General features: G+C 44.5%; 1 protein-coding gene across 1 annotated transcript in view; it reads left to right on the forward strand.

Annotated features, from left to right (window-relative positions):
- Nucleotides 1-26861, forward strand: part of LOC126412668 (probable glutamate receptor) — a 134676-nt gene that overhangs the window by 89812 nt on the left and 18003 nt on the right. Inside the window, exon 6 of the mRNA XM_050082371.1 lies at nt 15754-15968. Within this exon, the coding sequence (XP_049938328.1) occupies nt 15754-15968 (215 nt within the window). The remainder of the gene's footprint in view (nt 1-15753; nt 15969-26861) is intronic.

Genomic DNA, 26861 nt, shown 5'->3' on the forward strand with positions numbered 1-26861 from the left:
GATGTGTGTGGTGCCCTTAGGTTAGTTAGGTTTAAGTAGTTCTAAGTTCTAGGGGACTGATGACCTTAGAAGTCCCATAGCGCTCAGAGCCATTTGAAGGCTATGTATGGCGCCGCCACCTATCAGAACTTCATGAAACTATAGGGGCTGAAGCGAGAATATTCCACGATGTCCCGCAAAAAATTCTTCGTTGAAAACCGATATTGGTAGAGGAAAAGATGTGTTGCATTACTTATTGAATGCTCCCGTACATTCGTTAGTTTAGTTGTTCAGCCACTTAAAATATTCCAATCCATACTGGGTGCAATCATGTAGCTGAGACAGCTTGTACAACCACACTGACGTGACATCTGAAGAAGACGAGGACACACTGCCCCCATGCCAACAGAGATCGGCGTCCGGCGACGGCCGCGACGCTACTTAGGACCCTGGGTCGGCTTCCGACGTGGCGCTTCTCTGACCACCGCAACAGGTCTGCACCCAGAGGCGAGAGGCTGGTGGCTTCGGAAGGGGGAGGGGGGGGGGATATAAAGGCGGTACCTAGCAGATACCAGTTCCTACGCTGAGGAGGACCCAGAGGACGAACCCACACTTTTTGCCTCCGAGGACGTGGCAAAAGTAATTAGGTCTCTCCCCGCAAAAAAAGCGCCAGGACACGACAATGTCACTAATCAGTTAGTCAAAAATCTCCCGTCCTCGGTGATCACACACCTCGCGAACGTCTTCAACGAGATTACTCGTTCGCGCGAGTTCCCAGTTTGCTGGAAACACGCGGAAGTGGTCGCGACACACAAACCAGGGAAAGACCCTCTATTCCCGCAGCACTACAGGCCGATTAGCCTCTTGCCAACTCTTAGCAAGATCTATGAGCACCTCGTGCTAAAACCCACACAGGAACATTTACCAGAGAGCAACTTCTGCCGGACTTCCAATTCGGATTCCGGCAGAACCACTCTGCCCCACAACAGATCAGCCGACCAGAGTGGCCGAGCGGTTCTAGGCGCTACAGTCTGGAACCGCGCGACCGCTACGGTCACAGGTTCGAATCCTGCCTCGGGCATGGATGTGTGTGATGTCCTTAGGTTAGTTAGATTTAAGTAATTCTAAGTTCTAGGGGACTGGTGACCTTAGAAGTTAAGTCCCATAGTGCTCAGAGCCATTTGAACCACAACAGATCATGAGAGTGGTCGAAGCAGACACAGAGGGCTTCAACCACAGAGGTTACTGCGGGATAGTGCTACTAGACGCAACCAAAGCCTTCGACTCCGTATGGCATAGAGGGCTACTCTAAAGGTTATACACACAAGGGTTCCCCGGGAACATAGTTAAGCAGATCAAAAGCTATCTCACGAATAGGACCTTCTCTGTCAAAGTAGAAACCGCCACCTCCACCAAAAGACGTATTCGTGCTGGGGTACCACAGGGATCGGTCCTGGGGCCCGTTTTGTACAGTTTGTACACTGCGGACACTCCAACGGCCCCCCTGGTGCACACCGCACAGTACACTGACGATATCGCCTTTTACACTCGTAATGCGAATAAGGGCCTGGTCATTCGTAGGCTACAAAGGGTTTTAAATGACACAGAAACCTGGACCCCTCGCTGGCGCATTACCATCAATTCTGAAAAGACGCAGGCAATGCTGATCATCCGGAGGCTCGGAAGGCGCGGACCTCCTCAACGCCCCCTCCCCCTCCACCTTCACCTAAACGGAACTCAACTCCCCTGGCGCAGAACCGCCAAGTATCTTGGCGTAACCTTGGACTCTCGTCTTATGTGGAAACCCCACATAGACGAGGTCCACAGGAAGGTCTGCGCCAGAATGCCCATTCTATACCCAATCCTCAACTCAACCAGTTCCCTTCCCTGCTCTGTGGGTGTGAACGTATACCAGGCCCTGTTACGGCCATTAATGGAGTATGCATGCCCTGAGTGGGGATACGTGGCGAAGCAGCACGTGGACAAACTCCAGAGGCTGCAGAACCGCGACCTCAGGAGGGCACTGCACCTACCCCTCGGATTCCCTATTGACGATCTGCACGCCGCAGCTGAAATCCCACTCCTAAAAGAGCGCTTCCAAGATCTGGCAAGAGCCTTCTATGAAAGCTCTTCCAGGTCAGGAAACGTCCTCATCCACTCCCTAGGTCGGTATGACATGTCCCGTGACAAGCACAAACGACCAATTACGATCTTCGACGACTAAGTCGAAGAGAAAATCCCCACACCCAATTCCTGATCCTCTCCCCCCCGCCCCCCACAATATCAATCATCTCGCCAACCCCAGGCAAGTACCAAACACATACAGAGCAATCATCACATCACATAAACAACCAAAATCACAGAAATATACACACACACAAGTACCAAGTGGAGTAAAAGCCGCAAGGCTACAAACTCCTCAAAACACTTCCTCAAAGAGGGGAAAGTAACAGATGAGAGAGAGAGATACCAGCTAGTCATCAGGAACTTCTGAAGGTGGCAAGAACTAATATATCGCCTTTTGGACGAGCCGAGAATTGTTCAACATTTTCCTACGCTGGGAGAACCTAAAATCACAAAACAGCCTAGTATTTGTGACAAGCCAGGATACAGATGTCGTCGCTGCTCGTTTCATTCGCAGGAATTTAAGCTGTGCTCTTAGGTTCCTCGGAAAAAACGAGACAAATGCTTATGCCAACCAAGATTACATGTGAAGGCATAGCTTTACCTGTTACTACATAGTATGTATATTGATTTAATACGTTAATCACAGCTCGTTCTGCGTTCGTAGTGTTGTGGCTGGTTGACTGTGTCTCATGTCTTGTGGTCTTACTCTGTGCTGTGATTGCATGACGAGATCACGTCCTCTGATTGGCTGGCAAAGCAAATAGCGCAACGCAAACTCGATTTCAGTGCTTGCGAAGCTAACATACCATTTTTGGTGGATTTCGAACCAATGCTTGCGTATTACGAAAGTAAGCAGTTTAAATGGTTCACGGCATTAAGGAGCTCTCCAAAACGGGCCATTTTGGTACGGTATGTTGTAGCAAAGAGAAAGGAAGTGCGATACCGACACACAAAAACCTTTAAATTCTATTCTGTCATATGACGGTGTCATAACCGATTTTTTGGGGGGGGGGGGGGGAGTGACTATGCGCATTCCTGTATAGCTTTTTTGGTTGACATGTCACAAGGTGAGGTAATACGCGACTCCCGTGGACAGAATGCTCTCCGGACTATTGAATTAGGTTTTCTAGAAAGCTATTCTGTGGCTACGCAGGTAGATTGCTGCAAGAACCAGTCAGTGGCCAGGGTGAAAGAATATGTTGGTGACAGGGAAATTTGTTTAACGACCTTGGAAGTAAAGCTGCGAGTACCGGGCGTGAGTCGTGCTTCGGTAGCTCAGTTGGTAGAGCACTTGCCCGCGAAAGGCAAAGGTCTCGAGTTCGAGTCTCGGTCGGGCACGCAGTTTTAATCTGCCAGGAAGTTTCATATCAGCGCACACTCCGCTGCAGAGTGAAAATCTCATTCTGGAAACATCCCCCAGGCTGTGGCTAAGCCATGTCTCCGCAATATCCTTTCTTTCAGGAGTGCTAGTTCTGCAAGTTTCGCAGGAGAGCTTCTGTAAAGTTTGGAAGGTAGGAGACGAGGTACTGGCAGAAGTAAAGCTGCGAGTACCGGGCGTGAGTCGTGCTTCCGTAGCTCAGTTGGTAGAGCACTTGCCCGCGAAAGGCAAAGGTCCCGAGTTCGAGTCTCGGTCGGGCACACAGTTTTAATCTGCCAGGAAGTTTCATATCAGCGCACACTCCGCTGCAGAGTGAAAATGTCATTCTGGACCTTGGACTAATTCACTTACCTGAAGCTGCAGCGCGAGGTGCTCCCTCGTGTGTGGCATTTTCTTTCGTGGAAATGCTCAAATGTTTCAGCATAGAACAAAAATTCGAAACAGAGGGAATGGGTACTACTAAAGCAATTAAAGTAACATAGTTCTTGTAATATCAACTCTGATCTGAAAATTGTTCTTTTAGGGGGCTGGACGGGGCTGCACTATTCAAAAATGGTTCAAATGGTTCTGAGCACTATGGGACTTAACGTCGGAGGTCATCAGTCCCCTAGGACTTAGAACTACTTAAACCTAACTAACCTAAGGACATTACACACATCCATGCCTGAGACAGGATTCGAACCTGCGACTGTAGCAGTCGCGCGGTTCCACGCTATAGCGCCTGGAACCGCTCGGCCACTCCGGCGGGCGGCTGCACTATTCTTGAACATAACTTGAAATCACTTTCACAGACAAACTACATAAGGCTATCGATCTCTTTCTCATGAGTGTTATCATGCTTTCCTGTTACGATACTCAATTCGTTTCTAAATATCGCAATGATTCGTTCATGGTCGCCGAATAATACACAGTATGGTATTTTCACTTTATCCTTATGATACGATTCGCTGTTTAATCATAAGGCTCAATGAGCGCAGCACCGCAGACTTATACAAATATAAGTTATAAAAATTGCGAAGTGTCTTAAATTATGCACTGAAATTTATCGATTGTTCTATTACGCAGGACATATGTACGTGCACTACCAAACAGCTGCCTTTTTCCGCTTACAAGCATTTCAATATTATGCACTATGCTTGGACGAGCAAGCCAAGCTCCTCCATCTCTCAATATCGGAGGATCCACTCTCTGGATCCGCTTGGCGGTCGCCACTGATCCATCGGTACCTAGAAATGCACTGAGGTCACAAAACTCATGGGATACCTCCTCATGCCGTGCCGGACCTGCTTTTCCCAAACGTACTGCAGCAACTCGACGTGGAATGGACTCAACAATTCTTTGGAGGACTCCCGCAGAAATAGTGAGCCATGCTTCCTCTATGGCCATCCAAAACTGCAAAAGTGTTACCGGTGCAGGATTTTGTTCACGGACTGATCTGTCGATTGCGTCCCATAAATGCTACAGTCGAACCCTACTATCAGCTCATGTTACCATCCCACTACTTTCCAGTCGTCTCGGCTCCAACTGATGTGGTCACGGGGAGAGGAGACGCGCTGCGGGAGATTTTGTGGTGTTAGGAAAGGAACTCGCGTCGATTGTCTGCTGCCATAGCCCAATGACGTCAAATTTCGCCACACTGCCCTAACGGATACGTTCGTCGTACGTCCAACATCGATTTATGCAGTTATTTCACGTGGTGCTGCTTGTTCGTTAGCAATGACAACTCTACACAAAAGCCGCTGCTCTCGGTCGTTAAGTGAAGGCCGTCAGTCACTCGTTCTCCGTGGTGAGAGCTAATGCCTAAAATCTGATATTCCCGGCACACTCTTGACATTGTGGACCTCGGAATATTGAATTACCTAAAGCTTTTCGAAACGTAATGCTCCATGCATCTAGCTCCTTCTACCATTCTGCGTTCAAGGCCGTTAACTCCCGTTGTGAGGCCATAAAAACATCGGAAATCTTTTCACATGAATCACCTGAATATAAATAACATTTCCGCCATTGCACTGCCCTTTTATACTTTTTGTACGTGATACTACCGCCATCCGTATATGTGCATACTGCTATCCCATGATTTTGTCACCTCAGAGTATTTATAACGATGATGTGATACGGCCTCGTCACTTTTTTATGGAAATAAGTATTTAAATACATAAAAGCCGAAAAAATTGGAACTTATTAAAAGTGTAAGAAGAAGTGAGGTAACATTTAAAGTTGTTTCAGGGGAGATGCACATGAAACCTATAGGCCCTTTACCCCAGTGGAATGAATAAATTTGGTTCGATTGTTTGGAGGCAAGAGGTGTACACCAAAAACCGCAACATACTGAAAACACTATACGAAAAACACTAATAAAAGCCATTTTTTGGAAAACAAACACATGAAGAAAGGAGGTCTGAGAAACTGGGCACCATATATTACGGAAGGAATTAGAAACTTCTGGAATGTGTATGAGATATAAGTAGCGAGTTTTGCGATAAAGAACGAAGGATAATATAGAAACACTAAACATACAGGTCTGTTGTAAGGGTCACCGATCAGACCTTATAATATCATAAATAATTTTCATTTCCCAGAAGCTCACTTTAGTTGACAAGGTCGATTTCTAGATTGAATGGGTATAAACGTTTTTACTTCTAATTCTGTGTTAGTTTGTATTTCACTCTCATTTAGATTTATATGAAGCTTAGACACAGTTAAACACAATAACAGTAAAATTTCAAAATCAGATTCTAGTAAGATTTACGTCCAATAAATATTTGCTTTTAGAAAATTCGCACCAGTAATGCTTATCCAGCGCAGCAGTTTACTTCAACGTTCGTCTCCATGCGAGCTACCAACAAGCGTAAAGTTTCTCCCTGCTCCTCCCTACAAAACATGGTTTATTAGCAATACAGAAATTTTAACCTCACGATAATCTTGCAGTGTTTTCACAATGTGATCCTACACATACTGCTGAAATACGAGGTCTGTTCAGAAAATAACGAACATTCTAAATTACGCCCCACTGTAGCTATTTAGAGATATGCGGCGAGAAGGTTGTCTTGCGCATTATCTTCTTTATAAGGATGTTTTCTTGGAGAGTTGATATCTCGTGTAGTTTTCGTGATATTTTTGATTGGAAAGTGTTTAAGTTTTCCTGGAGAGTTTTGAAATGTACTCTTTCTGTCTGAACAAAACATCGCAAAAGTCGAGACGCTGTAAGAAGTTCCCTGACAGCTCGCAGCGCCGATGCCAGCTTTCAGCTGTTAAGCGCTAACGGCTGCAGGCGAAAACAGTTGCCGGCTACAGAGCTGTCAGCCCACTGCACCTGTCAGGGGTCAACTTACGCCGACTCAGCTATAGGGAAAACTTTTACAGAAACGTTCCCGCTTTTGAATGAGGCTTACGGAGGTCGTATGGAGTATTACAAATGGTTTCCACTATTTAAAAGTGGTCGTCAGTCAATTAAAGATGATCGTCGATCAGGAAGGCTTTCCACTTCGACAGATGACTCACCCATTCAGGAAATCAACGATTTGGTATGTGAAAATCGCCGATTGACTGTCAGAGAAACTGCAGAAGAGGCTAATCTTTCAGCTGTGTCGTAATATGAAATTTTAATTGAAAAAGTGAACATTCCTTAAGTTGCAGCAAAATTTATTCCTGGTTTGATGGCAGGATAACAGAAAGAAAACCGAGTGGACATTTGTCAGGAACTTCTTCAACTAGCAAGTGGCGATGAAACATTCATGAAAAGGATCATAGAGGGAGACGAAAGCTGGGCTTACGGCTACGACATTAAGACAAAAGTTCAGTCATCACAATGGATTGGCAAAGGACCCTCACACCCCTAGAAAGCCCGTCGGTCTCGATCCTGTTTCAAAGAGGTGGTTTCTGTTTTTTCATCTTTCATGGAATTGTGCATTGATTCTTGCCTCAAAGTGAATGAGTACCCGAATATTCTAGCAAGGCGTTTTGCAACGGTTACGTGAAAAATCCGCGCCGCGCGGGATTAGGCGAACGGTCTGAGGCGCTGCAGTCACGGACTGTGCGGCTGGTCCCGGCGGAGGTTCGAGTCCTCCCTCGGGCATGGGTGTGTGGTTTGTCCTTAGGATAATTTAGATTAAGTAGTGTGTAAGCTTAGGGACTGATGGCCTTAGCAGTTAAGTCCCATAGGATTTCACACACATTTGAACGTTTTTTGAAAAATCCGCAAAAAGAGACCAGAGTTGCGGCAAGTCAACTCATGGTTCTTGCACCATGACAATGCAGCCGCACATTCAGCTTTCTCCCTGCAACTTCCTTACTGGCCACACCTGGGTGCTTCAGATTTCTTCTTATTCCCAAAACTAAAATCGTTACTGTAAGGACGCCGTTTCAGATATTGATGACATCAAAGCAAATTCGTCACCGACCTTAAAGAACATCTCAAATGAAGCTATCCAGGACTGCTTCGCAAAGTGGAAACACAGCTGGGTAAAGTGTGTGATTAGGGGAGGGAAGTACTTTGAAGGCGACAAGGACCAATGATCTGCAAAATTAATAACGAGCTTTAAAAAAATAAAGTTATTTTTTTCTGAACAGACCTTGTTTTTACGTTATACGTCTTAATACAGAACATGAAGAATTTATCTGCAGTTAATACAAAAGTATACATGGTCCAGTCACATTGTGACCACCGCCTATGTTCGACGTCAATGTGCCGTATCACTCACAGACTGCTGCTGGCAGCACTAGCAGTGTGGGGTATATAGAGTGCGTCGCGAAAGGGGTGGAGGGGAGGGCACGGAAATCAGTGCAGTTTTTGACATAATGTGGAAACGAAGCGATTTATCTGACCTCCAAAAGGGTACGATCACTGGCTATCGGGCCAAGGGTGGAAGCAGTTTCGAAACGCCTATGTTTGGGCTTTCGAACCAATGGTGGAAGCATTTGCGAAACGGCAACGTTTATAAACTGTTCGCGTGCTGCCGTGGTTAAAGAATACCGTGCATGGCAAAATGGCGCTATCCAAAACTGGTGCCGATTTAACTGTTGTGCAGCACAGGCCATAGATGACAGGGGTGAATAACGGCTGCGGAGATGTGTATGGGCAAATAGACGTGAAACTGTTGAAACGACTGACCGTCCAGATGAGCCAAGGGTCTACGAACAATGTCTCCGCAACGACTTTAGAGCGAACGTCGTTGCTAATGGGCCTTTACAGCAGGCACCTGATTCACGCACCCATGCTGACAGCTGTTCATCGGCGACGAAAGCCGGGATCTGCACGCCAGTACCGCAACTGGGCGTCCACTGAGTGGCGACAGGTGTTTTTTTTTTCAGACGAATCGCGTTTTATGCTCTATCGGACGGATGACCAGTGTCGTGGTCGGCGTGAAACGTCTGGAAGCAAAGGGAGCAGGCTGGAACAGGGAGCGTTTTCCTGGCACTGACTGGATGGTCTCGTCAATCTGGAAGGCACCATGGATTAAGATGAATACGTTTCTATCCTTGGGGACTGTGTCAACCCCCACGTGTAGTTTGTTCTTCCTTGGCAGGATGGCATTTACCAGCAGGGCAATGCAATGTGTGACGCAGCTCGCAATGTATGTCGATTGTTCGAAGAGCAACAGGATGAGTTTACTGCGCTCCACTGGCCACGAAACTCCTCGGATTTAAACGCAATCGAGAATCTGTGGGACCACCTCGATTGGGCTGCTTATGCCATGGTTCACCAACTGAGAAACCTAGCGCAGCTGGCCAAGGTACTGGAGTATGCGTGGCTCCACATCCACCTTCCAGATGCTCACTGCCACTCTTTGTCCATATGTCGCAGCTGATCGCCCTGTAAAAGGTGTGTCTTCAGGCTTTTGGCAGCGTTTACATGCACAAATGTGATATACACCATCAAGTCACATTAATGTGAATTAATACACTCGATTTAAAAGTAAAAATTTTCATACTGACCCTAAAGTGTTATTTATTGCCGCCCCAGACAAAACATTAATCAGTTCCAGAAGATACCACACTAATAATGTGTAGCCTTGACAATGGCCTCAATTCTGCGAGGAAAAGATCGACGAGTTTTCTCGGGTAATTCATATATAGCTGAAGGCATTCACTGATGATCCAATCATTTATAGCAAATTGTGGGGTTGTTGACTGCTAGGTTTCACCTCCTGTTCCAAATTAAGGTGCAGTGATTTAGCAGACCAGTCGAGGTGTGATAAGGCGATTGATAATTCGTCATCGTGGGAGTGACCACATCATACTCATCATAAAGTAATGCAACAAATTTTTTTTCTGAAAGCAGGTTGGTTTTATTCAGGATTCCAACACACCACATTTTTCCCAACTCTTTTGGCTACAAAACCCTATATTTCAACATAATCCCCGTTTAATGAGACGACCTTAGCCACCAGGCGCGGAGGGCCTATTTGCCCGCATCGTACTACTCTAATGGTCTTGCTGCACCAATAACCTCCCCATCACTCATACCAAGTCTCTGTGCTGAGGCTGGCGAACCGACACTTACCATCCGGCGGCAGCTCCTTCTGGTGCGCCAGGCTTGTAAGTTTCTTGCGGCTCCCAGCTCGCCTGCTCACCGCCTTGTTGCCCATCCACCTCTGGACCGCATTTTTTCCCACCGTCCCCGGGCTACGTTGCCATTTGGGATCCGTGTGCAACGTGTTCTAGAGTCGCTCGGTGTGGAGTCTGTACAACCCCAAATCCAGGGTTTTAACCGCCTGCCACCCTGGTTACTGAAGAGGCCCAGAGTGATTTTAGATTTATTGCAGTACAAGAGGGGTTGCACTCCTGCCACCGTTTTTCATGCAGCATTTTCTGCTGTTTTATCTGAGCACCACGACTATGTAGCGGTTTTTACGGATGGGTCGAAACAAGGGGATTCCGTTGGCTGCTCAGTTGTTTTTCCGGATCGTGTCCTTAAGGTCCGACTGCCTCCGCCTTTCACGGTCTTTGATGCAGAATTGTCTGCGATCTTGCGGGCGCTGGAGCAGATGAGACATTCTTCCTCTCCTAAATTTCTTGTCTGTTCCGATTCCCTCAGTGCCCTTCAATCATTGCACCATTTGTATCCGGCAGTTAAAGTAGTCCAGACCATCCAGGATGCCCTCCTCCGACTACAGCGACTGGGGAAGGTTGTAGCTTTCTGCTGGGTTCCGGGGCATGTTGGCATTGCTGGGAATGAAGGGGCAGATCTCGCAGCCAAGGAGGCGTGTCTCGATCCACACGTATCTCAGTGTGCTATCCCCTTGCACGCACTCACCTCGCTGTTGAGCTCCCGAGTCATGTGTCGGTGGGAGGACGAGTGGCTGGAAGTGACTGACAATAAGCTCCGTCTAGTCAAGCCCACAACGCGTGTGTGGTGTACTTCCTTTCAGCCCCATCGACGGGACGAGGTTCTCCTCACTCGGCTTCGAATAGGCCACAGCCCTATGACGCATGGCTTCCTGCTCCGGCGAGAGGACCCTCCAATGTGTGGTGCTTGCGGCGTCCAGGTCACTGTGCGCCAGGTTTTATTGGATTGCGTTTTATTTTCTGACCAGCGGGCCGCGGCTGCCTTGCCAGCGGACCTGCCAACTCTTTTAGGCAACACTCGGACGAATGTGGTTAAAGTTTTAAAGTTCTGTGCCATGTCGAATGTTTTTACAAAGATTTTAGGGAGGGGATTTTAACTTGTTTCCTGTGTGACAAGCTCGCCCATATTTTATGTAAGTGGCCAGACAATGACGATTTCCTGTGTCATTCTTGTCGCTATTTTATCCCTTACCTTAGGTTTTACCTTCTCAGGTCGTATTTTCCCTCTTTTCCTGCTTTGAGTGTGTTTTTCAGTTTTATTAGGTCTCTCCACATTCGTTCCTTTTACTGTGTGTCAGGGCGCTGAAGACCTCGATGTTGAGCGCCCATAAACCCCAACACACACACACACACACACCCATCACTCATGTACTGCTTCCAGCAGAATGCATCCTTCATTGGGGCAAATAGATGGAAGTCGGAAGGTGCGAGATCCGGGATGTAGGGTGGATGTTTCTTGTTCGAAGTGATAACACATGTTTCATCGCTTGTGACGGTGTTCGACAAAATATCGTCACGATCAGCCTCGTTACGTGCAAGCAATTCCGCAGAGATGTTCCCTTGTTGCTCTTTACAGTCTTAAGCGGCGAGGAACCCAGCGGGCACGCCCCTTTGAGTACCCCAACTGGTGCACGGGTGTGCCAACAGTACCAACAGAAACGTCCAGTTAAACAGCGAAGGGTTTGATTGTGAACAGTCGATCACTCCGAATGTGTGTCCGCACGTTCCAATATTGCAGGAGTCACATCCGTGTGCGCCAGCCGGTGTGCAAAAGATCTGAGAGGTTTGCGAGATTTTGTTACGAAAATGACAAATACCTCGCCCAACCACTCATCATGCTTTTGTTCACTGCCATGTCTCCGTAGACATTCTGCAAGTGCCTATGAATATCTGCGAAGCTCTGGTTTTCCGCCAAAAGAAACTCTATGATACCTCTCTGTTGGAACGCACCTGCACTGCTGACGCCATTTTGAAGGCTAAGTATAGCGCCGCCAGCTATCGAAACTTCATGAAACTGGAGGGGCCGAAGCAGGAATATTCTACGATGTCCCGCAACAAATTCCGCTTTTTCCAACCGAAACTGGCCGATAAGAAATTTGTTGCATTACTTATTGAACTCCGCCTGTAGAAAAAAGGACAACTCTCGGTAACTGAGAATACTGGAACGCCCTACTTCATGTTTGGGGTAATCTGAATACGAGAGTCCAAATCATGATAAGAAAAACACGTCCAAAACATGACAGCCATCCCCAGCTTAACATGTACCGTCCACACACTGCGGATTAAACATGCCATTGGACCGTCGATGCACTCTACAGCTTTCATCATTTGAAAATACGCAAAATTGTTACTCGTCGGGCCATACTACACGCCTCCATCCACCTACTGTCCAGTTTGTGTGTTGTCTGTCGCACTGAATACGCGCAACTTTAAGTGGCTCTATGGGTAATGGCCTTTTGTGAGGTATCCGAATCGAAATGCCCAGTATGTGCACTTGCCTCCGCAATGGTTGGGGTGGATCTGCGTTCATTGACAATCAGCAGTTCGTGTCGGGTTTGAAACCAATTGTTATTGGAAAGGCGTGATGCTTGTCTCTGGTCCCTGTCGGTTAGGGAATTTTTGCTTCTCTTAAGTTGCGTTACATGTGTGCCAGCTGTACACAGTTCCTTGTAGGAACGTTGGACGGTCCTCTTTAATACATAAAAAGATCCAGCAACTTCATTTAAGGCACTACCATCGGTACTTCCAGACACGACAGCTCCTTTCTGCTATTCTTTCACGATCCATCATACTACGTTGAATCTATACAACTAGCGAAAACACATCACTTCATTGTCACGAGTTATGCCAATGGTGGAGGGTCACGTGACTTACTGGTACCAATCATGCACCATCTATAGCGTTCCTGAGCGACCAGTGTGCTCTCATAAAGGGGCAACAATTTTTTTGTTCCATAAGGCAGAAGACGATTTTTTTATTACAGGCTTTGTTGAAATAAAGTTCCAGTTCCATACGCTACACACCGACGTAGGATGTTCACACGAACATGTCTAGATGAAAGGCTTATCTACAATTCTGAACAAAGTAATTCTACCAAATGACCCAAGTAATCAGACTGGCAGATATCTCGCACCATGGGCAGCTTCTCATCTCTGTAAGAGCTTGTTTACACTATCTGATCAAAACTGTCCTGACACCTATAGTGAACACCCTTCCCCTTTATGTTGGCTTGGACACTGCTGGGAACACTTTCAATGAGGTGTCTGGAGGTCTGTGATACTCTTCAAGATCCGAAATCAGAGAATGCAGTCATTCTAGACGCTGGGATCTGGAGCGAAGTCGACATTCTAACTCTGCCCAAAGGTGTTCCATTGCGTTCCTGCCGGGACTCTGGGCAGGCCAGACCATTTCGAGAATAATATTGTCCACAAAACGTTGCCTCACGCATGCTAATTTATGGCAGGATGCATTGTCACGCTGTTACGATCATCGTCTCCGAAGTGTTCCTCTACTGTGCACAATACCCAATACTGTAAAAGGTGTTAACATCTTCCACATTTAGCCCTTTTTTAAGCGCAATAAGGGGACCACATCCTAACCACGAAAAACACCACCATACCACACTTCACCTTGTCCGTATCTCACTGTTGTTACTACATGTGATGGCACGTAACGTTCTCCAGGATTCCGCCAAACCCAGACCCTTCCATCGGATTGCGACAGGGATCCAGCCATCCACTGTCAAACAGGGTCGCTCTTTGCTCCACCTCAGCTTCGCTCAGCATTGATTACAGAAATGTGTGGCTTATAAGGAGCTGCTCGACCGATCTGCCCAGTTCTTTTTAAAGCCCTACACACATCACGCTAGTTGAACTGTTGGTAGCACTTTGGAACTCACGAACGATTGATTTCATGCAATTTCTTAAAACCACCCACCACACTGCTGTCCCACATGAGGTTTTCCTGGTTTGGATTTAGCTGTGGTTGTTTCTTCGCATTTCCACTTCGCAATCATGTCACGGGAATCGACTTGCAGAACTGCAGGTAGGCTGAAATGTACTTGATGTATTCGTTACCCAGGCGACACCCAGTGACTAGTCCACATTCGAATGATCGAAGTTGCTAAGCTCTCCTGACCGACCCATTCTGCTGTTATCGCTGCACTACTTGCACAGTCGCCGCCTCCTTTTATACTGCCGGGACTGCCTCTCATCACATTTAGTGGCCAATTCTGCATTACCTAGAGGTGTTCGGATACTTTTGATTAGGTAGTGTAGATACTGTACGAGGTGCGACAATAAAGTAAGGAGACTGATTTTCTTTGCAAGATGTGGCAACCCTGCAGGCTTGCGTAGGTACAATATCTTTGACCTTGTTCTATAAGCTGCTTCTAGTCCAAGCTGCTTCTAGTCCAAGCGGCACATCGATACAACTGCTCAGTCGTGAGTTGTGATGTAATAAGTTAACACATGTTTGTGTATCTCGTCACGGAAATGGAACCGCATAATATTGCGCAACGGTATGCCACTTCTTTTTGCATTAAATTCGGTGAAAACATGACGACAACTTACGGTAAGCTTCAGAAGGCTTTTCGAGAGGAGGTTATGTCAAGAGCTCAAGTTTTTCGTTATTATAAAATGTTTAATGAAGGCAGAACGAATGTTGAAGATGAAGACCGCAGTGGACGACCATCAACCTCACGGACAGATGTCAACTTGGCCAGGGTGCATGAACTCGTACGATCTGATCGAAGATTATCCGTGAAAATGATTGCAGAAGAACTGAACATCAACTGTCTAATAATAACTGAAGATCGTGGTATGAGAAAGATTTGCGCAAAAATGGTCCCCAAAAACCTCACACCACAACAACGAGAAACACGGAAAAATGTGGCAGCCGATCTGTTAGAGCAAACGGAAATCAATCGAGAATTGTTGAGCCGTGTTATCACTGGTGATGAAAGTTGTTTTTTTTTCAGTACGATCCAGAGACAAAACGCCAAAGTTCGCAATGGTGCTCAAAGGAATAACCCAGACCAAAAAAAAGCTCGCATGTCAAAGTCAAAAGTGAAATGCCTGATTGCGTGCTTCTTTGATTCCAAGGGAATTGTTGATAAAGAGTGGGTGCCTCCTGGTCAAACAGTTAATCAATATTACTACAAAGAAATTTTAGAAAGACTTCGTAAAAGAGTTCTTCGTGTCTGTGCCAACATTGCTGATAATTGGATTCTGCATCATGATAATGCGCCATCCCATACTGCTCTGTCAGTACAGCAATTTTTAACGTCAAAACAAATTTCAGTACTACCACAGCCACCTTATTCACCAGATATCGCTCCATGCGACTTTTTTCTATTTCCAAGAATCAAAACGGCGGTCAAGGGACACCATTTTCAAACAACACAAGATGTCCAAAAAGCTATGACGAGGGTCTTGGAGGATGTTACAGAAGATGAGTTGCAGAAATTGTACCATCAATGGCACAAAGTGTGTACAATCAGAAGGGAACTACTTTGAAGGAGACAACACTAAACTTGACTAAAACGGTAAGAAACGTTTTTTTTTTCACATCAGTCTCATTACTTTACTGTCGCACCTCGTATTTCTTGTGTACTCGATAAAGGTGCAGCTCCAGTTGCTTCTTTCTTGGGGTAAAACGTTCTTCTTCGTGATGCGAATACAGTTACCACTTGTCTGTCGCAGGTTACAACGTGCATCTGGAACGGTGGTCTCTTCGCCTCGTCTACATGTCGGCTTTCGTCACAGCCGTAATCCTCAACGCCGCTTACTGCGCCAGAGTTGTCTCTCACCTGGCCAATTCGAACAGATCTCTGCCTTTCACAAATCTGGAAGAGGCGTACGCTTCTGGCTACGAGATACAAGTCGTGCCCGGAACATCTGCTGCTGAGACGTTTCAGGTATTCCTCACGCATATAATTTGAAAAATAATCCTGAGCTAAATCATTTTTGCAGTGATTTGATTATATTTAACTGCAATACAATACAGAACAAAGAGAATGCGGTTAATCTGATATGTGCGTTTCTGCTCAGTCAAGTTGTGTAAGATATTTTTCAGAACTCCGGCAGATTGAAAATATGTGCTGCATCGAGACTCGAAATCGTACACAAGATATTGCACAAACCTCCAAACACACAACCACATAAGGACATATTAGATAAAAGTGGTGGTGACAAAACAGGGTTTGTCCTTTCGGCACAACATTCAAGGGACGTCTGGCGCAGATGTATACAAACAAGACGTTGAACACTCACTTCTCCATTGAAACACGTAGACCACGCTCAGAGGGTGCCACAGCAAGATGATTTATAGTATTTATCACCTCTATTTTAAGGACTCTCGGTAGATGCGACACTGGTCCACAGCGCTAGTTGCAACGCGTACATCTCTACATTCACGACACAATCAGTTACTTCCTATATCGTTGATACATATAAATATGATCTCCTATGCACGTTACAATTATGGAGATGACAATAAATATCGTACACCGTACAACAAAGTGAGAACCGCTAAATTAATACGACTCAGAATTTTTTCCCTGCACATCTGAGGTCCTCTTTCTAATTTTGGGGCTTAAAAAAGCTTTAGATCACTAAGTTATCGAAGGAAGATGAAAGCAATATCGCTACATCGACAGATGAAAAACGTTACCAAGTGATAAAACCTATTTAAGCTTGAAATTATATTTTTAAAATGTTGTGAAGCATATGACAAAGAACGCGTGAACCGTCACTGAATTTCCCTAAGAAGAGATAAGAATTGAAAAAGTACCAGATCACAATCTTAGAATGTCTGGGTCAGCTTGCGTTTAAAATCAGCCATCTTTAAATTAACAAATAGTGTGTTACGTATCCATGCATTGGATTGGAACAGACAGCATTTTTTAAGTACTTCAGATATGCACTGGGTTCAGTTTCCAGAAGGATGCTGAAACATAATGTCTAGGACTGTGCTACAGAAATCAGGCATGAAATTTTATAGCGAACTGTGCTATTACCCCACAATGGTAGCAAGTAAATGGATTTAAATCAGTTTATTACATCATATAAACAACGAGTCACATGTTCCCCTATTCCACTGGCAGAACGATCTACATCACGTTTATTGATACAGTGGTCAGACACTGGACACGTATATGGGACGATGACAGTTGAAATCCTTAACCGACCACCCAGATTTAGCTGCCCTGTGGATTCCTCAAATATCTTAAGGAAAATGTTCATTAGGCTGTCTTCTCACAGGACGCAGGGCCCACGAGAAATACGGGCCCCGCACCGAGCTTGTAATGTCACACTAGTCGCCTTGCCTTCAATACTTCTTGAACACTCGGCTCTGTGCAGGGCCCACAGGAATTCAATATGTCAATGAAAGAAATGTCTTAAGTTTGTCGTATATTACCAAGAACATGGACTTAAGAATTATTAAACTCATCTGAAATAGTAACTCGCTGCCATCAGGAGACGGCCACTGGCACTCATAAGACCTGTAGTGTCACGTGCTGCGACGCACGCCATGGGGCTCATATACCTCATTGGCAATGACGAGGAGCTGGTGACGTCACAGTGTGCAACTAATTATTCCACAACATTATGAGGCGTCAAAGAAAGAATCTGCCATGCCAGCTTTTTGCCTCATGGAGAGAACTGTGGCCAGTGAGATACAACATTGGTTTTAGGCCACAAGCAGAACTTAGGAGACGCCATATTGTATGGAGTTATAATATGGAGTTGTACTCCATGTTTGTTGGTTTTTATACTGTAGCAGACACAGAATCAATATAAGCTATTTCAAAGCACAAGCACATTGAGGATCTCAAGAAAATTAATGGTTTATAGTACGATTTGTTACATTAAACTGACAGAAAACTACTTATTGGTAATTAAAGGCTTTTCGTATTGTAACTTGTGTACTAAGAGAGTATGTCATTTCATTGCTACGCACAATGAGAATTTATCAAAAGTGTGTCACTTCTGGTACAATTTATCAGAGTTAAATATCAAATAAAGACATTCAGATATTTGTGGTTACAGCCTTTAGCCATTTGTAAAAATTACTTCGATACTGAATTTAGGTTCAAACTGTAGTATGAGCGATAGTGTCATAAACCGCGAGCAGTTGGGCAAGGCCGTTTTCAGCACACATTGCGGGTTGCCTATATCAGGGATAAACCTATTGTTCTCATTTGATTGATAGGTCCTTAACCTATTGTTCTGCTAAGAGGATTAAGACATCCTGGGGATAATCCATCCTTTTGATGAACAGGTTATGACACCCTGGAGATAATCCTTCCTTTTGATTGAGAGGTCCTTAACTTAACTGATCCCACACCTCTCCTCATACTCTTCCTCCCCCTCCACCTCCTCCTTCCCCATCCCTCTGGGAACACCTATCGCTGATACAAGCACACTTTTGATGCCAATTTGATTGACTAATTAATTAAATCGATCAATTAATTAAAACCACCCTCTGGGAAAACTCCCAGCCCTCCCCCTTCCGGAAACTGGCGGAAAAAATAAACTCAGCTGATCGGCCATTTGGAGGGAAATCGATTGCAGTGTATGGAATATTGTTTAAACAATTTAGACAATGTGTCGAATATTGTTTATTTAAACAATTTTTGAGATACAAGGGGGTGTATGTAATATAGTTTATTGATTTAGTTAGAGAATTTGTCTGGAAATTGACTGCAATGTATGAAATACTCTTTATTTAAACAGTTTGTGGGTGACAAGGCAATAAGGAATATTCAAACAATTGTGGCGCTTTTTTATTCTGATTGAGCATGGAAACGCTGAGTGGGCTTATTTTATATTTTCTGCTGGAGTTAGGGATGTTAAGGCTCTTATTTTTCATTTTCCTAACTTTTCGAAGCATACTGGTATCTAAACACAGACGGGAATATCAGAACAATGACATATGTGAAAGTTCATGACATACGAGGTGTGACATTAAAGTAATGAGATTGATTTTCTTTGCAAGATGAGTCAACCATGCAGGCTTTCGTAGGCACAGTATCTTTCAGCTTTGTCTATAAGCTGCTTCTTGTCCAAGTGGCACATCGATGCAACTGCTCAGCCGTGAGTTGTGCTGTAATAAGTTAACATGTGTTTGTGTCTCTCCTCAGGGAAAAATGTGGCAGCCGATCTGTTAAAGCAAACGGAAATCAATCCAGAATTGTTGAGCCGTGTTATCATTGGTGATGAAAGTTGGTTTTTTCAGTACGATCCAGAGACAAAACGCCAAAGTTCGCAATGGTGCTCAAAGGGATCATCCAGACCAAATAAAGCTCGCTTGTCAAAGTCAAAAGTGAAATGCGTGCTTGTGTGCTTCTTTGATTCCAAGGGAATTGTTGATAAAGAGTGGGTGCCTCCTGGACAAACACTTAACCAATATTACTACAAAGAAATTTTAGAAAGACTTTGTAAAAGAGTGCTTCGTGTCCGTGCCAACATTGCTGACAGTTGGATTCTGCATCACGATAATGCGCCATCCCATACTGCTCTGTCAGTACAGCAATTTTTAACCTCAAAACAAATTTCAGTACCACCATAGCCACATTATTCAGCAGATACCGCTCCGTGCGACTTTTTTCTATTTCCAAGAGTCAAAACGGTGGTGAAGGGACACCATTTTCAAACAACACAAGATGTCCAAAAAGCTGTGACGAGGGTCTTGGAGGATATTACAGAAGATGAGTTCCAGAAATGTTACAATCAATGGCAGAAGTGCTGGAAAAAGTGCGTGCAATCAGAAGGGAACTATTTTGAAGGAGACAACACTAAACTTGACTAAAACGGTAAGCAACATTTTTTTCACATCAGGCTCATTACTTTATTGTCGGACCTCGTATTTCGAAACTCATTGCCGCTTTCTGCAGACGGGCAAATTACGAGAATTTCATCGGCAAACTATTTTGTACAGATCGAGAAACATTCACACTTATTGCACTGACAGTTAAACCCTGCAAAAGGGATCTATATATCATGAATGGAACGAAGTGTGCCCGCATCTCGTGGTCGTGCGGTAGCGTTCTCGCTTCCCACGCCCGGGTTCCCGGGTTCGATTCCCAGCGGGGTCAGGGATTTTCTCTGCCTCGTGATGGCTGGGTGTTGTGTGCTGTCCTTAGGTTAGTTAGGTTTAAGTAGTTCTAAGTTCTAGGGGACTGATGACCATAGATGTTAAGTCCCGTAGTGTTCAGAGCCATTTGGACCATTTGGAACGAAGTGTGGTATAATAGCCACCGTTTGAGATCTCCCGTGTGTGTGTCTATCGTCAGGGCGCCGCCACAAAGGTCAAAACAGCCCAATGTTCTAATTACAGATCACGTTACTAAACCGACCACGGACCGGATATCGACCTCCTTTAATCTCGCATCCCCTAATCAAAGCATCAAGGGGCGGCATTTTGTTGATCGGCAAATTCCAGACTCGCTTCACGTCTCTATGTCTCTCCAGAGGTCACTTCCTGCTTGTCTGTTTGAACCTACGTCTCCAAACACGAAGATGGAGGTGTTCATCTCTCTTCAGAATACTGTACTCCTGTTGCCTATTGCTGGACACGAAGGTTACGCTGACGCAGTTTTGATATCAGTAGAATGAAAAAATCCATTTGCACTACCCTGTCAAATTAATTGTTTAGCAATTTGCAGGAGTTAAATAGGTCGCTTAAAACACTCACTTCCACTTCACGATGATCCTTCTTCATAATAAAACATATTTTCAACGTTTGAGTATCACACGCAAATATTACGCAAATCAAGTAATGAAATTTCCGTCGCAAATTGATCGTAACGCCAAATACGAGGGTTGGAACTTAAATAGTGGCAACTATTTATTCACAACCGTTACAAAGGAGTTACATGTTTGCACCTGTTACTGTCCTTCAAAGTAGTCACCAGCGTTGTGTAGAACCCGTTGCCTGCGATGTGGAAGGCGTAGTATACCGTTAGCAGAACCTGTTCTGTTGATGGTGCGAATGGAGCGGTATAAAGTTATGGTTATTCTCGTGTACGACTGTGGTGTTATCCTGCATTACGTTCCTCCACGGCAGACCATCAATGCACAGTTTTACTGGTCGTTTTTGGACATCGCCTGCGACTAGCTTTGCGAAAGAAGCGGCGACACTTTCTGCGCAACCCACCCATTATTTTGCACGAAAATGCGCGGGCGAGTATAGCACAAGCTGTGGCTGCTCTGTTCGGTCGATGGGACTGGGAAGTACTGCACCATCCACCATACTCCCCGGACTTAAGTCCTTGTGACTCTGATTTCAATCCAAAGATGAAGGAATCACTTCGTGGCGTTCGCTTCAGAACTGTTCCAAAGATTGGACAGGCAGTAGACCGCTTCATTCGCACCATCAACAGAAGAGGCTCTTGTAACCTCCCAACAGATAAATTCCGTAACCTCGCAATAAAAATGTGACTAACCTCTCAATAAAAATGTGACTCATATATAACCTTTCAATAATTAACTGACTGTGGATCTAAACTGGTAAATCTGGATGCCAGCAGTGCTGCGTCATGGCCCTCAAAAGTCATTCTGAATAAACTAAAAATTCTTACCTCAGTGACGCCGCCGGATAACGCGTATATATCTGCTCCTATAAGAAATTTTTGTGGCACAGCCGAGTGCAACGCTGGCCACTAGATTTTGTTATGTATGAAAAATCAACTGATTTTATTTACGATAATTGGCATGACTATGGATGGGTGAAATTAGTAAAAAATTTAAATTCAGATGAATGACTGTCAAAAGTTATCTTTATAAGAAAGATTATTATTCAAAGATTTTTTTTTTTTTTAAAACTTTTAGCCGGCCGCGGTGGTCTCGCGGTTCTAGGCGCGCAGTCCGGAACCGCGCGACTGCTGCGGTCGCAGGTTCGAATCCTGCCTCGGGCATGGATGTGTGTGATGTCCTTAGGTTAGTTAGGTTTAAGTAGTTCTAAGTTCTAGGGGACTCATGATCTCAGATGTTAAGTCCCTTAGTGCTCAGAGCCATTTGAATCATTTTGAAAACTTTTACTTAAGATTTTGATATAACAATAGTTCAAAAATCAGTTGCAGCAATTAACATATGCGCGCGGCAATAAATAATAAAATATTTTGCTTTTACCTTATGCTACATCGCTTAGGCACCGCCATCGTTCTCCACGACCGGCGTTGGTAATTCCATACAGGACACAAGTGCTCTCTGTGAGCTATACAACTAGACAACTGCTCTCTAAGAGCGACCTGACCCAACCGCCCGACTGCGAGCTACGACTCCTACTGCTGCCGACACTGCTCTGGTCTGTGATTCTACTGTAACTTCCATATCGCAGGCAGCGCGTGAGCAATCCATCGAAGTTACATCTGCTCGAGTGCGCTAGCAATAAATTCCTTAGCCATGGACCTCTTACACTCTGCTAATGGTATACTACGCCTTCCACATCGCTGGCGACGGGTTCTACACAACGCTGGTGACTACTTTGAAGGACAGTAACAGGTGCAAACATATAATACTTTTGTATCGGTTGTGAATAAATAGTTGCCACTATTTAAGTTCCAGCCCTCGTATATACGGTGTCTTGTATGCGCCCGCCTCCACCACAACACTTACACTAAACATATCTGATAAAAAAATAAAAAAAAAAATCCTGACGATCACGCAAACTCGCGGTCACGAAGCACGTACGCCGGCTGCAGGTATCCCCATCCGCGCTGGCTGGAAGAGAGAGACCCACACCCGAACGCTTGCGTGAACGGAATAAAACTATTGGAAACAATACACTGACTAAACCAGAGGTTGTACAGAGTTTCAGGGAGAGCATAAGCGAACAGTTGACAGGACTGGGGGAAAGAAATACAGTATAAGAAGAATGGGTAGCTTTGAGGGATGAAGTAGTGAAGGCAGCAGAGGATCAAGTAGGTAAAAGGACGAGGACCAGTAGAAATCCTTGGGTGACAGACGATATACTGAATTTAATTGATGAAAGGAAGAGCAAAATGGCTAAGCAGGGATGGCTAGAGGACAAATGTAAGGATGTAGAGTCTTGTCCCACTAGGGGTAAGATAGATACTGCCTACAGGAAAATTAAAGAGACCTTTGGAGAAAAGAGAACCACTTGTATGAATATCAAGAGCTTAGATGGAAACCCAGTTCTAAGCAAAGAAGGGAAAGCAGAAAGGTGGAAGGAGTATATAGAGGGTCTATACAAGGGCGATGTACTTGCGGACAATATTATACAAATAGAAGAGGATGTGGATGAAGATGAAATGGGAGATATGATACTGCGTGAAGAGTTTGACAGAGCACTGAAAGACCTGAGTCGAAACAAAGCCCCGGGAGTAGACAACATTCCATTAGAACTACTGACAGCCTTGGGAGAGCCAGCCCTGACAAAACTCTACCATCTGGTGAGCAAGATGTATGAGACAGGCGAAATACCCTCAGACTTCAAGAAGAATATAATGATTCCAGTCCCAAAGAAAGCGGGTGTTGACAGATGTGAAAATTACTGAACTATCAGTTTAATAAGTCACGGCTGCAAAATACTAACGCGTATTCTTTACAGACGAATGGAAAAACTGGTAGAAGCCGACCTCGGGGAAGATCAATTTGAATTTCGTAGAAATATTGGAACACTTGAGGCAATACTGACCGTACGACTTATCTTAGAAGCTAGATTAAGGAAAGGCAAACCTACGTTTCTAGCATTTGTAGACTTAGAGAAAGATTTTGACAATGTTGACTGGAATACTCTCTTTCAAATTCTAAAGGTGGCAGGGGTAAAATACAGGGAGCAGAAGGCTATTTACAATTTGTACAGCAACTATGTAACGAAGCAGGGTTGCCCACTGCTATCCTGTTTTGGTTTTACACTCCTTCAGTAACTTAGTTAAGCAATGAACTTTTCTTTTTTTTCATTTTCACTACTCAGATTCCGACTACAGATTCTGTGGCCTTCAGCCCCATAGCACAGAATTCAGAAACAGTTTAAATAAAATTCCCCTGGTAAAATCTATTATTTCAGTACATTCTAATGTCTATTCTGAAAGTAATGAGCTAATTACTTTTATTCAAAATGCATCCTATTAAAAGTTATGAACAATGACGTATATTGTACAATACATATTAAGTAAAATTCGAATGAGGTAATAAATCGAATTCAGCTATAAGACTGTATCCAAAAGAAAGCCTAAATTTTACTGATTCCAGCAAAGTGTTTAAATTAATCTAAAGTCTATTAGTTAAACAGATATTAAGATTTGAGATCTGTAGCCTGTATTGCTTTCAGTGCCAATTGTGACCAAACTACTGAATAATTCCGAGATCTGTTTTGATACTTTTGATACCTATATTTTTTCTACGTAAAATGACTCCAGTCTCAACTTTGTAAGTGCATTAATTAAGAGTTAAGTAAATTTGAATAAGTAAAAATTATTGTTCAGGAGGGCTGCCCTGGTTATAAGTCTGGAATTCCCACTGCGGATGCGTAAGTTAGTTCTGCGTATTTAAATTGGTACAGCTCACTCATGTTATTTAAGTAATAAAACCCAATAGTTAACTTCAAAACCAATTATAAAGGATCATTTTAACCCTGGAAAATTATAAACTATAATATATTAACAGAAATAGTCAAATATTCAATCACTCGTTTATATAAGGTCCGAGCTGGTGCAGTTCTCAGTTAGTTCTCGGTCAGATTCACATGGAACAAAAGTGCGGCAAGTCGGTGCCGGAATGTGATGTGATAATACTTGAAACAGAAGCTTAACTTTTCCGGTCGGTACCAAAAAAGTGTAATTGTATTCGGTTTTGAACATAACGCGTATTGTGAACATTGTTAAAGACTGGAAGTTTTTGACCTACCTAATGTGACGATTATTAAGTGTAAGAGGTCTGGTCACATGAATATTGTTTGTGTGAGTGATAACAAATAAATCGCGCTGTGGTTGTCATAAGTGTTCAACAATGAATACGGTCGTGACTTTTGATTTTGGAAAACATAATCTAGGATCCTGGCTTCTTAATTGCAGTGTGATTTAGGTGAGACCGACGCAGCTACCGAGAAGACAATATTGAATAGGCAAAGCAAGGTAGGTCAGGAACAGTGCGCACTATCTACTGGGTGAGGAAATGTTTCACTACATCCGGTTGTGACGTGAACTTTAAGTGGCACTAATACAAGGACTCAGCCCGGCACGTTACAACCAGATTGCAGTTATAAGAGTCGAATGACATGAAAGGGAAGCAGTGGTTGGAAAGGGAGTGAGACAGGGTTGTAGCCTCTCCCCGATGTTATTCAATCTGTATATTGAGCAAGCAGTGAAAGAAACAAAAGAAAAATTAGGAGTAGGTATCAAAATCCATGGAGAAGAAATAAAAACTTTGAGGTTCGCCGATGACATTGTAATTCTGTCAGAGACAGCAAAGGACTTGGAAGAACATTTGAATGGAATGCAAAGTGTCTTGAGAAGAGGATATAAGATGAACATCAACCAAAAAAAAAAATCGAGGATAATGGAATGTAGTCGAATTAAGTCGGGTGATGCTGGGGGAATCAGATTAGGAAATGAGACACTTAAAGTAGTGAAGGAGTTTTGCTATTTGGGGATCAAAATAACTGATGATGGTCGAAGTAGAGAGAATATAAAATGAAGACTGACAATGGCAAGGAAAGTGTTTCTGTAGAAGAGAAATTTGTTAACATCGAGTATAGATTTAAGTGTCAGGAAGTCGTTTAAGAAAGTATTTGTATGTAGTGTAGCCATGTATGGAAGTGAAACATGGACGATAAATAGTTTGGACAAGAAGAGAATAGAAGCTTTCGAAATGTGGTGCTACAGAAGAATGCTGAAGATTGAATGGGTAGATCACATAACTAATGAGGAGGTATTGAATAGGATTGGGGAGAGGAGAAGTTTGTGGCACAAGTTGACTAGAAGAAGGGATCGGTTGGTAGGACATGTTCTGAGGCATCCAGGGATCACCAGTTTAGTGTTGGAGGGCAGCGTGGAGGGAAGAAATCGTAGAGGGAGACCAAGAGATGAATACACCAAGCAGATTCAGAATGATATAGGTTGCAGTAGGTACTGGGAGATGAAGAAGCTTGCACAGGATAGAGTAGCATGGAGAGCTGCATCAAACCAGTCTCAGGACTGAAGACCACCACAACAACAACTTTGATCAGTCGGGAATTTGCCGTCGCGATTGTGTTTTTAAAGATACTATAGACTTTCTAAACTGATTCTCTCTACTACATTCGGAAGGAGGGAGGAAGGTCGTACTGTGTGACAGAATAGAAACTGCAAATACTACTGCAAGACAGAGTCCACTGCGATGAACCGAGAAGCGCTAAACACGAAGCACTTAGTCCGCGATCCAGTGTATAGCAGTAAGCTGTCATGGCTAGTTGTCGGAGACGGCTGAAACACTCGCACATCCCGCGCACACCTGTACCGAGGGCCACACACAGAGCGCCAAACCCCTCGGACGCCACCGTTACCAATGTTCAGGGACGGGAGAATCTACACCCGCGGCCGCAGTCACAGTCATGGACGCGCGTCAATGCCAGAGTGCACCAACCCTGGCCATGGAGGGCATCCGGGGATGATTGGAGTGGTAGGAATTCGGATGTTATCAATACTCACCTGCCCTCGCTGTCGTGGGCGAGATCACACAGGTAGGGCCATTCTTTGCAAATGTCGAAGGCCGGTTGCTGACTCCTCGTGACCGCCCTTTCAAGCAGCCGCGATGCCTGTGAAACGAGCAGCAGCAATTTGGACGCATACAGTAGCTCTAAACAA

This window comes from Schistocerca serialis, chromosome 7 (assembly GCF_023864345.2).
Source record: "Schistocerca serialis cubense isolate TAMUIC-IGC-003099 chromosome 7, iqSchSeri2.2, whole genome shotgun sequence".
Lineage (NCBI taxonomy): Eukaryota > Metazoa > Arthropoda > Insecta > Orthoptera > Acrididae > Schistocerca > Schistocerca serialis.